We start from the raw sequence: 15,071 nt of genomic DNA, 5'->3' as shown, positions 1-15,071 counted from the left end.
TTTTGTCAACATTTTTATTTTTGGAAAATTTCTACATTTGAATTTTACAGGTGGCTGTGAAATATCGTTTACAAGTCTGCAGGTTTTTCACACACAGAATAAAAGTGCAAAATACACACACACATTAAATACCAGGAGACGAACTCTGTTCCATGGCTCTCAATTCTGCCTGGGACCCGGTGGACTTCAGAATCTCTACAGCTAGTGATTCCACCATGCTCATGTCTGATTGGGACCTGGAAAAGAGAAACCTCTGATTGTAATATCCTCAAAGAAATGAGTTAATTTCATGAGTACAGCAGTCCACATTCAGCAAGACTCAAGCTCAGTGCTTTTAAGTCGGCAACTAGAAGCTCCAGGTCGCAGCGTCTGTCCATCATGGTCTTATCTGGTGTGCGCACTTGTGAGACGCTGCAAATGATTTTGGCCTGTGAGGTGTGCACACTGTCCTGATGAGCAGCAGAGCGTAAGAGTAATGCTGGGAAGCAGGAGCAAAATAAACTCCACAATCCATGTTTTTTTTGATATTGTAAATGAGTGCTGTGAAAATGTCTTCTAGAGTGCATTTGGCTTTAGTAGACTTACCGTGAGCTGAAGGACATCATGAAGAACTACACCACCTTATGGGAGTTGACAGAGACTTTTAATCCCTAATATATAGATATTAGATTTTGCCTCAATTTTGAATTGATCTGGATTATTCATGGTAGGTAAATGCATTAAGCATGTAGGGCATTAGATTATAGTCAAAAGTTATTCACAATGGTTGTTTACTTCATGAATATGGTAATTAGAGAGCAGTGCCAAGAGCAGACCTGCTTAAATAAGATAACGGCGCTGTCCACATGTATTATTGATTCAGACACTGAATTTCACCCTAAATGAATTACTAATTTAAAAACTTTAACTTTTCGCCAAATTAAAACTGAGTAGATGTAACCTGGACTTGAGCTAATTCAATTCTTTTAATTAACGCCATTGAGCGTAAATTATTTAAAGTCGAGAAGATATTTTTCTGAGGCGTATTCATAAACGCTTGCCTCGATATACCTTCAATTAAGAATATGTCAATGCACAGATCCAATCTTTTGATATCCGATTTTGTGGCCCACCCGTTTCCATTCACTTTAGACACATCTGGTATCTGATATGTGTGTTTACATGAATCCTGCCCAAAGTGATTTCAGTGATCACTTTACTATGCACATGGTATACCCTCTGGTTTTAAATGGCCGTGCTATTAAAATGACGTAATTTATGTCGGGTGGTCATGATTATTTGCCAGCATGGACAAAATAACAGCTGTTATGAATGTTTTGCAGTGAAAAATCGGACCGAACAGATAAATACAGGACAATTACGGTAATTTTAGTTTGCCATTTGGTGTAACGCTCTTTAGATTTAGAATTCGGACATAAACTAGTGCTGCAAAGGCTGATTCACGCCATTCATTCCAATGAATTGAGAGAGAGAGTGAAGTTTGTTGGTTTAATTACAGTGAAGTTATCACCATTGCTGAGAATTATAATGTAGCTTTCAGTAGTGAAGCTGTTTTATTTATAAGACTCGAAGGGCAGAGGTTGACAACCAGCTCCTGAATGTTTCTGTGTGCGCAATTTCTTTCCACCTCAATAAGAAAAAGCTGAGCGAGCGCAGTGTCACATCTTCTTCATAATACAACATTAAAAAGCTATCTTTGTGGGCAAACGCGTCGCCCTCGCCTTGTGGTGGCTTGGAATTCAAAGGAGAATTTGTGTTGAATTATTTGTGTTTAGACGTCGGTCGCATGTCCAGATATCGGATATGTATCTGATTTAAAACCACATTTGGAAGTGGCTCAGATCGTATGCGGAAAAATTGGCTCCCGTGTGGATTTTTGTGTTTACACGTGTGCAACAAATTCCGATCTGTGTCAGATGTGAGTAAAAAAATGTGCCAGTGTAAACGCAGCCTAATACTGCTGGTGTTTGTGCTGCACATGCATGTACTGTTCTAACAGTCTAGTAAACATGAAACCCACTCACAACCCATTTTACCAATAAAGTTCAGACAAACAATCTACATATTTTCGAGTGAAACAAGCAATTTCGTTGGAAATTGACTGGATCCTGCAGTGGGTGTTCTATATTAGAAAGGGAGCCAGATCTGAATGCGAGTTTGCAATATATTGTGGAGAAGATGAAAATGTTGTCCCAGAAATCAGTCCTTATATTTCTCAGAGCCTCTACCTGCTGCTTGTTACATTCTGATTAAAGATTACTATGGTCTTGATGAATCAAGCACAAGACCAGCAGTCTCTCTACAACACTGGAACTAAAGCACTTGGTTTAACACCAACACATTAAAGGAATACAATGAAAGGAAACCAATAATGAAACATCTGGCATCATTTACCCTCATGTTGTAACCAAACTCTCAAGACTTTTGTTCATCTTCAAAACACAAATAACGATATTTTTAATGAAACCTAAGAGATTTCAGTCCCTCCATTGAAAGTCCACTCAACCAAAATGTTCATGCTTCAAAAAGTAAAGACATCATAAAAGAAATGCTTGATGAAACATGCGGTTTAATCCAATTCTTCTGAAGACACATGATTTAATTTAGGCTTCTTGCTGGAACGGATGAACTTTCAATGGCGGGACAGAATTCTATCAGATTTCATAAATTCATTTGTGTTCTGAAATTTGATGAAAGAGGTTAAGTAAATTAAAGAATATGCATAACCCTTTAAGGTCAACCAACAGCATTTATCATATTCATAATGTTTACATTTTATTATTTATTATTTCTTTTAAAACTACAACTATCTGAGCTGTAAAGTTCTCGTTTTTATGGTGGTTTTAAGGTTTATGGCATTCTGTTTATAGTCTTCTGGCTGTACTATTTGAACATATACGGAATGACCCCATTCACTTCAGTTTTCACACATTATCTACGGCGTGCATCATTTTCCATCATCACTACAGTATGCGTACTGTACGCGCACAGCCAGGTTTTCTAACCGCGCATACTCTGTATGCTCAACTCGCAAATACAGCGTACATTTTTTTTGCGCTAGTTAGTTTGTCTACAAGCGGGCGACACTGCCTCGGCCTGTCGTTCCACAGTCAAGAAAGAAACTGATGAGACCGAACAACAACAAACTACTGGAGATGCAACAACATCATTGAGGAGTTCCTGTGTGAGGGAATTAAGATATATAGTTTAAAAGAGAACGGAAACATTTTTATCGCTCATAACTTCTGGAGAGTATAAAAAATAAAACAAATAAAAGTCCTTGCAGGACCTTTCAAAATTCTAAAACATTCTGTGAATGTTAAATATCTTAAATGGAACAAACATCTTAATTCTCATTTTTTAGAAGTCTTAAATTCAGGGAATTAATACCACATATGTATGCCAAGTGATAGCTTATGATCTACTGCTGATGAATTATGACTGTTTATATTGTAATATGTTGTATATGGCTGTAAGGCAGCATATTTTATCTTTTTGAATGAGCAGTAAAGCATAAAAATTTCAAAAGAGTAATGGCATGCATCCTCTGCCTATATATATATATATATATATATATATATATATATATATATATATATATATATATATATATATATATATATATATATATATATATATATATATATATATATATATATATATATATATATATATATATATATATATATATATATATATATAACATTATAACCACAAGGTCACGGTATTGGAAAAAAACAAACATTGCGATATTTTGTTTTTCTGCGATATAAAAACAATTTCACCAGATGATTTGAATAGCTCTATCTGAAAAGAATGAATCATTCTAGAATAATTGGGGTGATTTTGTTGTAGGGGAGTGAATCCGCATTGAAAATTATAAGCATAGATAAATACAGTAGAAGAACGATCAGTTGAAATAACAGTGCTTTATGTTTTTTCAGTGTTCAGGGGTGCAGAATTTGAATAAACAAATGTAAAATAACAGTCACAATATCAATTAAATATAACTAATATAATTAATGAATTAATACATTTTATCTTTGTTAAAGCTACAAAAGTCAGTTCTCTTTTGTTGTTTGATCGCTGTGACTTTTGCGGATGCGCACATCGTGATATTGATGCTAAAACGATATATTGTGCAGCCATAATGACCACTGAGAGGTGAAGTGAATAACACTGATTATCTCTTCATCACGGCACCTGTTAGTGGGTGGGATATATTAGGCAGCAAATTAACATTTTGTCCTCAAAGTTGATGTGTTAAGCAGGACAAATGGGCAAGCGTAAGGATTTGAGCGAGTTTGAGGGCCAAAATTGTGATGGCTATATGACTGGGTCAGAACATCTCCAATGTTCTGCTGGGAAACCTTGGTTCCTGCCATCCATGTGGATGTTACTTTGACACGTACCACCTACCTAAGCATTGTTGCAGACCATTTACACATTTTCATAGAAACTGTATTTCCTGGTGGCTGTGGTCTCTTTCAGCAGGATAATGCGCCTGCCATAAAGCAAAAATGGTCCAGGAATGGTTTGAGGAGCTCAACGAGTTTGAGGTGTTCACTTGGCCTCCAAATTCCCCAGATCTCAATCCAATCGAGCATCTGTGGGATGTGCTGAACAAACAAGTCCGATCCATGGAGGCCCCACATCATAACTTATAGGACTTAAAGGATCTGCTGCTAACATCTTGGTGCCAGATACCACAGCACACCTTCAGGGGTCTAGTGGAGTCCATGCCTCGACGGCTCAGGGCTGTTTTGACAGCAAAAGGAGGGCCAACACAATATTAGGTCATAATGTTATGCCTGCTACGTTTATATACGTGTGTGTGTGTGTGTGTGTGTGTGTGTGTGTGTGTGTGTGTGTATATATATATATATATATATATATATATATATATATATATATATATATATATATATATATATATATATATATATATATATATATAGATATATATATAGCCAAAAGTATTGACACCTCTCCAAATCATTGAATTCAGGTGTTCCAATCACTTCGATGGCCACAGTCAAGCACCTAGGCATGCAGACGCTTCTACAAACATTTGTGAAGGAATGGGTCGCTCTCAGGAGCTCAGTGAATTCAAGCGTGGAACCGTGATAGGTTGCCACCTGTGCAATAAGTCCATTCGTGAAATTTCCTCAATACTAAATATTCCATGTTCAACTGTTAGTGGCATTATAACAAAGTGGAAGCATTTGGGAACAACAGCAACTCAGCCATGAAGTGGTAGGCCATGTAAAATCACAGAGCAGGGTCAGTGCATGCTGAGGTTCACAGTACGCAGAAGTTGCCAACTTTCTGCAGAGTCAATAGCTACAGACCTCCAAACTTAATGTGGTCTTCAGATTAGCTCAAGAACAGTGCGTAGAGAGCTTCATGGAATGGGTTTACATGGCAGAGCAGCTGCATCCAAGCCTTACATCACCAAGTGCAATGAAAAGCGTCGGACGCAGTGGTCTAAAGCACACCGTCACTGGACTCTAGAGCAGTGGAGACGTGTTCTCTGGAGTGACCAATCACGCTTCACTTTCTGGCAATCTGATGGACGAGTCTGGGTTTGGCAGTTGACAGGAGAAACGATACTTGCCCTACTGCATTGAACTGTACTGTACTGACTGTATTGAAATCTTTTTCCTCCTTTCATCAGGTCATCTTGCATGTCTTTGGCAGTAAATTGAGGGTTTTTCTCAGTCGCTCTGATCAAACATTTCATTCCCCTTAATGATATTGTGCTTTTTCTTCAAAACCCTCAAAGGTTTTCTGATACAACAGATTCAAAACTTATGAATAAGGCTGCCAGCTGTGTCTCTAAGAACTTTTAGTGTTTTGGAAATCTTCTTGAAGCCATAGACTTTCTAATGTAATAAAACCGTTAGTTCTCTAGAGCTCTTTTGACTTGACCGTATTTGCTACTCAACTTTAGCACATGCATGTAACAACACAAGCTAATAACTTTTTTTAATAGAGTTTCCAAAGGCTTAATTGTGTTTTAACTAGGGTTGCAACGTTTCCAGAAACTTTCCAGAATTTTTTTTTCTTAATTTAGTTTGGAAGTATTCAGCCTCTTTGCAACCCTAGTTTTAAGAACATTTTGGACCATACCATACAAATAAGTAACTTATAAACAGCAGTGTTGAATAGGGGTTGAATAATTATGACACCACTGTATTTAAACAAAAATCCTATAACTCAAAAGCATTACATTATATATTGACATTATCACTTTTAACTTGCCACTAAACTGTTATAGATGCCATTTTTAAACGTTATTTTTATGAAAGCTTACATTTGTAAATTATTACAATCTACATTTTTTGGAGCACATCTGCTGTATCACATCTTTTGCGTCAAAACCAATGTATACTTCGGGCTTCACTGTAACCCAAATCTTTTGCTTTCTTCTCTTTGCAGTAACCAACATTATGCTGCTGTTAAGTGCTGTTGATTGAACTTGCATTGAATCATACCAACAATATTTCTTAAAGGATTAGTTCACTTTCAAATAAACTTTTGCTTATAATTTACTCACCCCCTTGTCATCCAAGATATCCATGTCTTTCTGTCTTCAGTCGAAAAGAAATGAAGATTTTTGATGAAAACATTTCAGGATATTTTTCCATATAATGGAAGTTAATAGACCCCAAACGGTTCAAGGTCCAAATGAGAGGTTCAGAACAGCTTCAAAAGGGCTTTAAACCACATCAAACGGTTCCAGGCGATCAATAAGGGTCTTATCTAGCGAAACGATCTGTCTTTTTTTTTTTAAATAAATAAAGTTTAAGTTTTATAAGCACAAACGCTCGCCTTGCTCTGTTCAGTGATGCGCGCTCATGACGTCACGTAAAACGCAATTACGTTGAAAAGGTCACGCTAGACGCAAGCGCAAAGATGTTTGAATATGTGGATACGGTCCTCCTTCCGCTCATTTGTAAACACTGACTCTGTACTTCCGCCTGCGTCTAGCGTGACCTTTTCAACGTAATTGCGTTTTACGTGACGTCACGAGCGCGCATCACTGAACAGAGCAAGGCGAGCATTAAAGCCCTTTTGAAGCTGTACTGAACCTCTCATTTGGACCTTGAACCGTTTGGGGTCTATTGACTTCCATTATATGGAGAAAAATCCTGAAATGTTTTCATCAAAAATCTTCATTTCTTTTCGACTGAAGACAGAAAGACATGGATATCTTGGATGACAAGGGGGTGAGTAAATTATAAGCAAAAGTTTATTTGAAAGTGAACTAATCCTTTAAAAGAAGCTTAAATTCAACTTTATTCACAGAGCCCCTTAGAACGGAATGTATTTTGGTGATGCCGTCATTCAGTAACGCATTGTTTTCAGTAATTTGTCTCTGGTTTGCCAAGAACCCAATATTGCTGAAGCTTTGCCTCCCAAGCCTGGCTGGGTAACTTCAAAGGGATGCCTTCTCATTTGAGCAGAAGGAAGAGGAGGGGGTCTTGCCCCCACAGGCAGCCACAATAGTCCTGTATCAATCTGTGGGTGAGGCCTGAGCTCAAGGAAGCTCTCATCAGAGGCCTACGCCTCTGCCTCCGACATGAATGGATCAAAGATGAGGGTCGCACTGAGAGACTCGACCGGGGGCCCGATGTGGTGCTGACAAGGAGCTGGTGTCGATTTACTCACCGAGTAGGCAGCGCCAGTTTCTGCAGCACGTGAACCAGGATCTGTCCTTCCGAAGAACCCCAACAGGAGCTGCCAACCGCACTCATCTGTACAGGAAGAAGATTAAATGTACCTTAGGAAACAGGCTCACAGATGGCACACTCTCATATGGTGTCAAAAAGAAGCAGCATGAAACCTATTTAGTCACTTTAACGTGCACCACAAGCTCCGTTCTATCATAACAGACTGAAAATAGCATGAATGGTAACCCGTGCGACACTCGAGTACTTTGCCGCTGATTTGACGTGTCTGTTTTTAGAATTAGCGGCTCTCGCACTTCAGTGTGACAGACTACAATGTCATCTCTGTGGCGCCTCACAGATGAGATGCTTCATCTGAGTGAATGAGGGTCAGTGAAAGCCCCCACCGATGAACAGCACAGGACAGACACTTCATCTCTTTAAGAGCTCTCAGTGAATCCTGCTCCTCACACTGACAGACGTATAGAGAGGCAATGGGTGGAGCTTGGCGTCCAGCTCCCCCTCGCAGAATCTAATGGGTGGGGATACACGGTCAAACCACACCCAAATCCTACCCATAAAACATAACTCCACCCGTCATGTCCAGAGAGGTGGAGCTGGACATCATTTGGCTCTGCAGTGAGCCCCACTTGGAAGTACACTACACACTGAGATGTAAGGCAGGTCTTTTGTAACTTTTTCCTTCCCAACTCACATACTACTACAAATCTACCAGCCATCTTTTGCTATAAGAAACGTGCAAATGATTGTCACAGTCAGAATGATTGTCACATCCTCATTATGGTCACCGGGGCTGGAGCCTATCCCAGTGTTTTGGGACACAGGCTGGGAAACGCCCTGAATGGATGGCCAGTCCATCCCAAGTCTCTCACTCTCTCACACACACGTCTGGTTCGCTATCTTTGTGGGGACTCTCCATAGATGTAATGGTTTTTATACTGTACAAACTGTATATTCTATCCCTTTACACTAAATCTACCCGTCACACAAAACTCTTTTTTTACATTTTCACAAAAACTCATTCTGTGTGATTTATAAGATTGTTTCCCCATGAGTCAGTGTGCATTCAGGTATCCCCACGGGGATAGAAAAACATGAACACACACACGTTGGGTTTTCATGTTTTATGGGCACTTAACATAGACATAATGGTTTTTATACTGTACAAACTGTATATTCTATCCCCTACACTAACCCTACCCCTGAACATTCCCTTCACACTAAACTTTCTGCATTTAGTATGATTTGTAAGCGGTTTTCCTCATGGGGGACCAAAAAAGGACAAGGATTTCAGATATTGCCATCTTTGTGGGGACATTTTGTCCCCATAATGTAGGGTTTTACCAGTACCACACACGAAAACCACATTTTGGGTTTTCATACTTTATGGGGGCAATCCACAGACAATTTTATACTGTACAAACTGTCTATTCTAATCCAACATAAATTAGGGTGTTTTATTCTCATTGTGTGTAAATGCATGTTTAACTGATACTGACACTCTGATTTAAATCTGCATTGTTTTCTTAAAGATAAATAGTGCTCTGATGTTATGTAATGTGATCTTTATATTTAAAAAATGTAGTGCCCTTAAAAAGCTTCAATGCAGATCATTTTTCAAGAACAGCTTGACTTTAATTTACCAAGTGCCATATTAGAGCATAAATGATGGCAGTTAATCTTAATCTAACATGTTCGATCACTTTTTCCACCCTTTTGCAAAACGTTCCCTTTGGAGCCTGTAAGCCAGCCACAAAATCTGCTAGGAAGAGACTATACAGATTCACCAAGAAGTACACAGAGCTGATGTGAAACTGAAACTATCATGTTCAGACTCTACGCTGAAGTTCCCGAACTGACTGGGATCAACTGGCACTTCAGAAGTTTGTCTTAGGTGTTTATGTCTCACACACTCTTTCATGCTGAGCCACATCTAAGCAAGGAGCCCACAGATTGTGATGGCTCGTTCAAAAAATGCTCCCTTTACTTCCAAAACAACGGGGAAAAACACAACAGGGTGACAGCTAGTGCACAAAAGCCATGTCTGAAGAACTAATACTATCTGAAATAACTCCTGTGACACTTTAAGGGACAAATCTCCTTTTTTTTTACATTTCAAAGAAGCTCTTGATGGAGGAATAGGGTAACACCACTGAGTATGAGGATGGGTCCATGATAAGAAGAGTGGTGGAAGCTTTATTACGTTTCTGAAGAGTCTGATGTCTCACACGCCTGTGCTCTTTATCTCTGATGTCATCACCCCAGCCCGCCTGCCCACCTCAACGTGCAACCGTTACTAGGCAACAGGGTTATGTATCCGGCTGAACATGTCATTTAGTCTTTATTTCCTGGATTTCCTTGCTCCCCAATACACAAGGCACTACCTATTCACCCATTTAGATAGACGAATATCTTATATATTAAATAATCAATCACATATGGTTAGCAACTCCAACTGTTGCTAACTAACAGCTGCAGCTCTTCAATGGGGCTGACAGAGGGATAAGTACATCATATTTTTATAAATTTATTCAGTCATTAATTCACTCATACATGAGGTCAACAACACATGATCTTAAAAACCAGATGATTGACTATTGGTAATGTCTAGTGCACATTGTAGCTTATTCTGGCCAACAATTTCACAAGTAGCACGTTTTATCTGCTGTTTAAGTGCCCCAATTGTGCTAATTTTGTTTTGGAGGTCTCATCTCTTCTCACAGTGTAAAGGATTTAGTCTGTCTAAACTCCTCCTTTCTGAGAGCTTCCTCTGCTCTGATTGGTCAGATAGCCAAGTCTGTTGTGATTGGTCTACTGCTTAGAGCAAACGAAATGAAACGGCCATTACCACATCTGAATTTTCGCTCCAGAGTGTGCTCAGGCAACAGTTTTACCATATCAATTCTAGCGCGAGTCCTCATTTTGAAGTGCATGCAAAGTGGATTTGCTTTTGCAGCGCAGAAAACAGCATCTTCTCAACATGTTGACAACATGGACCAAACGCTTTCAGGCCTCAGATACAACTACAGTGTTTAAGGGCGGGTAGAAGTAGATATTGTTTGCGAGCAGCCATTGAAGACCATAGGGCTGGCATTATGCACATTTGTTAAAAACCTATGTAGATTTGTGCAGGAATGACTTGTTTCAGCAGTTCACAATCGGTTCTTTCGTTTGGGAGACAATAACTTTATTTATCGTACACTTTGAACTTTGAAGATCTTTTACATTCACAAACAATTATATTACACAATACACAATATCCAAAAAAGCATAATAGGGTCACTTTAAGCCTCGTCTAAAAACTAACTTTGGTTGAAGATTAACTTTGACATAAGAGACAGCCACATGTTTTTATAAGATGTTTAAAAATAGTTCATCCAAAAATGAAAAACGACAGGCTTGACAGGCGTTCAGCACTTGAAATGTAGTTTTTTTTTTAATATGATGTATTTAAAATGGTTGTCGTTTTATTTTATCTGGCGTTAAAGGGGTTGTTCACCCAAAAATGAAGATTTTGGGTTTTACTCTCTCTCATGTTGTTCCAAACCTGTATAAGTTAATTTCTTCTGTTGATCACAAAAGAAGATATTTTGAAGAATGTTGGTAACCAGACAGTTCCATAGTACGAAAAAAAAAAGTCAATGGCTTTTGATTAACGGTCTTAAGCCCTATTCGCACGGGATTAGTATTACCTGGTGATCTCTAGTAATTTGTAATAATTGCAGAGGTTGTCTGTGATCTTAATCCTGTGCGAAATGGCCATATCTGTAATTTATAAAGTAAAAATCCCCCCGCAAATGACCTCCCATATTTCGCCGAACACAGAGGTCCTGTGATGATATTAGTCCCGTGCGACTCGGCATCTGTGTGATTTGGATGAGGGTTTTTGCAAAGTTTTTGTTTCTTGTGCGCATTTTTATCCATATTTCGCAAAGAATGGAGGCTACATTCATTCAATTCCTGCTGCTGGTCTGTGCTCAGTTCAGTTTTTAATTGTAACGTCTGTTCTCTAACTGAACTAAATTATTTTTATTACAATAAAAAATCAAAACGACGAGGGAAAGTGATGTAACAGGTGTAACACCGACTATCGCAACAATATAGCAGCACGCGGTAAGGAACTGTTGTTTATGATATATCATACAGAAATATCTATAATGAAAAAACATTTACAAGTCTTGACATCATATCCAGGAGATAAGTCAGTAAATACGAGTAAAATCACAGGCTTTGCTTATCCTGTGCGAATGCGCCACGTGGAATTCAGATGTGGGGAGGTCATTTCTAAATCACACGAGGTCCCCAAATAATACTAATCCCGTGCGAACAGGGCTTTATACAGGTTTGGAACAACTTGAGGGTGAGTAAACGACAAAATGTTCAATTTTGGGTGAACAACCCCTTTAATGCCAGATAAAATAAAACAACAACAACCATTTTAAATACACATCATATTAAAAAACTAAATTTCAAGTGCTTATAACTCCTGTCAAGCCTGTCGTGGAGAAAATAGTGATTATGATTTTTACTTGTATTTGCTGGCTGTGCAAAAAGAGTTTTTATTTTATTTTTTATTTTTATTGAGTTGGTCAGTGAATGCCTGTCATCAATATTCCTTCTTTATACCACAGATATTTTTTTTCCTCCTCCAGCCTCGATTTATACCATCATCTTTAAACGCTTTGTTTAATTACGAATCGTAAAAAAAATAAAAACAGTATAGACCAGCCTAAAAGCTTTGTTCTGAGAAAATCCATATGACTCACAAAAAAGCTCTCCATGGAAAGCCCTCAAATGTCCACCAGATAGCGGATGAGGAGAATGTTTTGGAACAGTCACCTAGAAGGAACTGCTTTAAATAGCTGCTGAAATGGTTTCCCAGCAGCTGATAAGACTCACAGCCCCTCTGCGTAATTCACTGTGCCCAACACGCCTGAAGCAGTCTGACTCAATGCAAGACTCTATGTTGGCCTTCATTCTTGGAGTTGGACACAGAATCTTGCATCTCAGATGCAAAAGGTTGCAGTATGACATGAACAATGGAAGCTGACAAGATAGTGAGTGAAAGAGTAATCGAGACAAAGGCAGTGGAAAAATATAACAATGGAGTGAATCACCTCTGCTTTTTATGAGTGTCATCAGCATTCAAATTGACAGCAATTTGCAGCGTGAAATAATCAAAAGTAATTACTTTAATGTCAATTGGCAATTTAAAGGAATATAAGTTAAGATCAAAAGACAGCTTTTGTGGTAGAAATGCTAATTACCACAATAATTAATTTCCACTTGTCCCTTTCTTAAAAAAAAAAAAAATCTGTATTAAAATGAAACACAAAATGTAAGTGAATGGGGCTAATCTGTAAACGTTGAAACACTCAAAAGTATAGCCATAGGACATGAACAATATGCATGTTAACATGATTTAAGTGTGGAAAAAATCATGTTACTAACCTTTTCTGCGATGATTTAAACAGCTTTAGAGCTCAAATAACAAGTTTTAATAGAAGAGCTAATATAAGTACTTTATAAAATAATAAGCTTTACATTTCAGCTTTTAAACCCTCCAAAAATCTGGTCCATTCACTTCTATTATATGTGCCTTCTTTTGGTGCCCCCTCAGCACTTGGTGCCCTACGCGCAGCGCGTGGTGGGAGCGGCGGCGCTGGCTTTGGTGGTGTTGATGGACTCAATCTACTAAATCTTTTTGAACATCATTCTGAATCCGATCCGGACATAGTCTGACTAAAAGGGAATTTTCTCAGCATTTTGTTCGAAACTTTACCCATATTTAAGGGTTGATAAAAAAAGAATGCATGCTAGAATGTCTTTTTGTTAAAAAGCAGAGGCTCTGTCCTTTCTTTTGATATATTGCATGTTCAGATATTCATACAACAAAATTTTCTTTGGGCCATGAAAATTTTGTGAAAATGATCAAAAATTTTGGCAATATTAAAAGCTGGCAGTTAAAAGGGCCAGGGCCCTTAGGGAAGACCCTTATCGGCCCTACTGACCTCTGGGCCTCCTGTACACAGTCCCATTTCCCAATCCGTGTATTTTGAGTTAAAATTTTTTTGCATAATATTGTGTTAATATTCACATGTATAACTTTTATTACATTTAGTTGACCACAATTTTGCATTCTTACTATATATTTTCTCGCAGACACAGCTCATATAATGGTAGAACAGGGGTGTCCAACCCTGCTCCTGTAGGGCTACCATCCTGCAGAGTTTAGCTCCAACTCCGATTAAAAACACACCTGTAAAATATAGCCAAAGTATTACTTAGAAAACTAAATGTTGTATCATAAATAGCATTATATGATAGATTAGGGATGGAGCTAAATCCTGCAAGGAATTGCCCACCCCTGAGGTTGAAGGCGAGACAGTTCAGCAGTGTAAAAATACAAGAAATGTATATGCCTCAATTGCAGGATACTTAGACATGTCATACATGCAGCATATTTGGCATATTCCGTTTTGTTTTTCGATCAAATACATCAGAGAAATATTGATGACTTTGGTTAATAGGGCAACTTATCCTGGGAGATACCTTCAAATCCAAAATATATCAGAGATATCAAAAATTCATTTGGATATGACTTACTTAAGTCCAGATGATTTAAAGAGTTTGTAAGAGCCGGACCGGCTGATCATTTTCCACTCTTGCACTCTTGTTTTATGTAAAGTAAATGTTGTGTTATGTTTTAAGTAAAGCCTTAACTGTTAACAAATAAAACCTTATTCTTAAGATAGTTATTTCTCTCTTTTGTGTACCAGTAGGCCACATCAATTATAGATTGCCACATTCCCTTCCCAAGAAGTATAACAATGAACGGGAAGTCCTACAACAGATGGTGTGGCCTCTACATTCAGTCAGTGTGGGATTACAAGAAGAGACATAAGCAATCCATAGAACAACTGTGGCAACTTTTCCAAGATGCTTGGAAAAAAAATCCTGCTCTAATTAATGCAAAAAAGACACAAGTGTAAATATGAGAAACTCGCAAGCTTGCCGCTCAACTCTTATTGAAAATTGATTCAAAACATCCGCTCAACTCTGCGGCAATAGTCGTGCAGTCAGTATTAACCAGGGCTCCGAACCGTTTCAAGGAACAAAAACAAAAAACGTAAATGAACGCAATTTTAACAAGAATATATAAACGTAAACAAAATCAAGTTTAATCGTTCTGAACAAAAACGCTTATCTGAAATTAACATTAACTGGTTAATACTGTTATTTTATTGCACTGTTTAATATTTTAATTCAACCCTCAATTGGACCATTTTTTTTCACCAGCAAATGTCAGAGATGTGTGTTTTATAAGTTATTAACATCAGATGTGTGTTTTATAAGTTATTAACATCTGAGGCAGTA

At 38.1% G+C, this 15,071-nt stretch overlaps 1 protein-coding gene across 1 annotated transcript in view; it reads right to left on the bottom strand.

The window, feature by feature from the left end:
• Window positions 1-4: 4 nt before the first annotated feature.
• The window catches only part of ulk4 (unc-51 like kinase 4), a 264,458-nt gene continuing 249,391 nt past the window's right edge, over window positions 5-15,071 (bottom strand). Inside the window, exons 35-36 of the mRNA XM_079837455.1 lie at window positions 7,675-7,760; window positions 5-236 (exon numbers count right to left, since the gene is read on the bottom strand). Of these exons, the coding sequence (XP_079693581.1) occupies window positions 125-236; window positions 7,675-7,760 (198 nt within the window). The 3' untranslated portion in view covers window positions 5-124. The remainder of the gene's footprint in view (window positions 237-7,674; window positions 7,761-15,071) is intronic.

The sequence above is a fragment of the Gobio gobio genome (assembly GCF_949357685.1).
Source record: "Gobio gobio genome assembly, chromosome: 15".
Taxonomy (NCBI): Eukaryota; Metazoa; Chordata; class Actinopteri; order Cypriniformes; family Gobionidae; genus Gobio; species Gobio gobio.
Note: the sequence above shows the minus strand (reverse complement) of the source record. Positions and strands in the feature narration are given on the sequence as shown.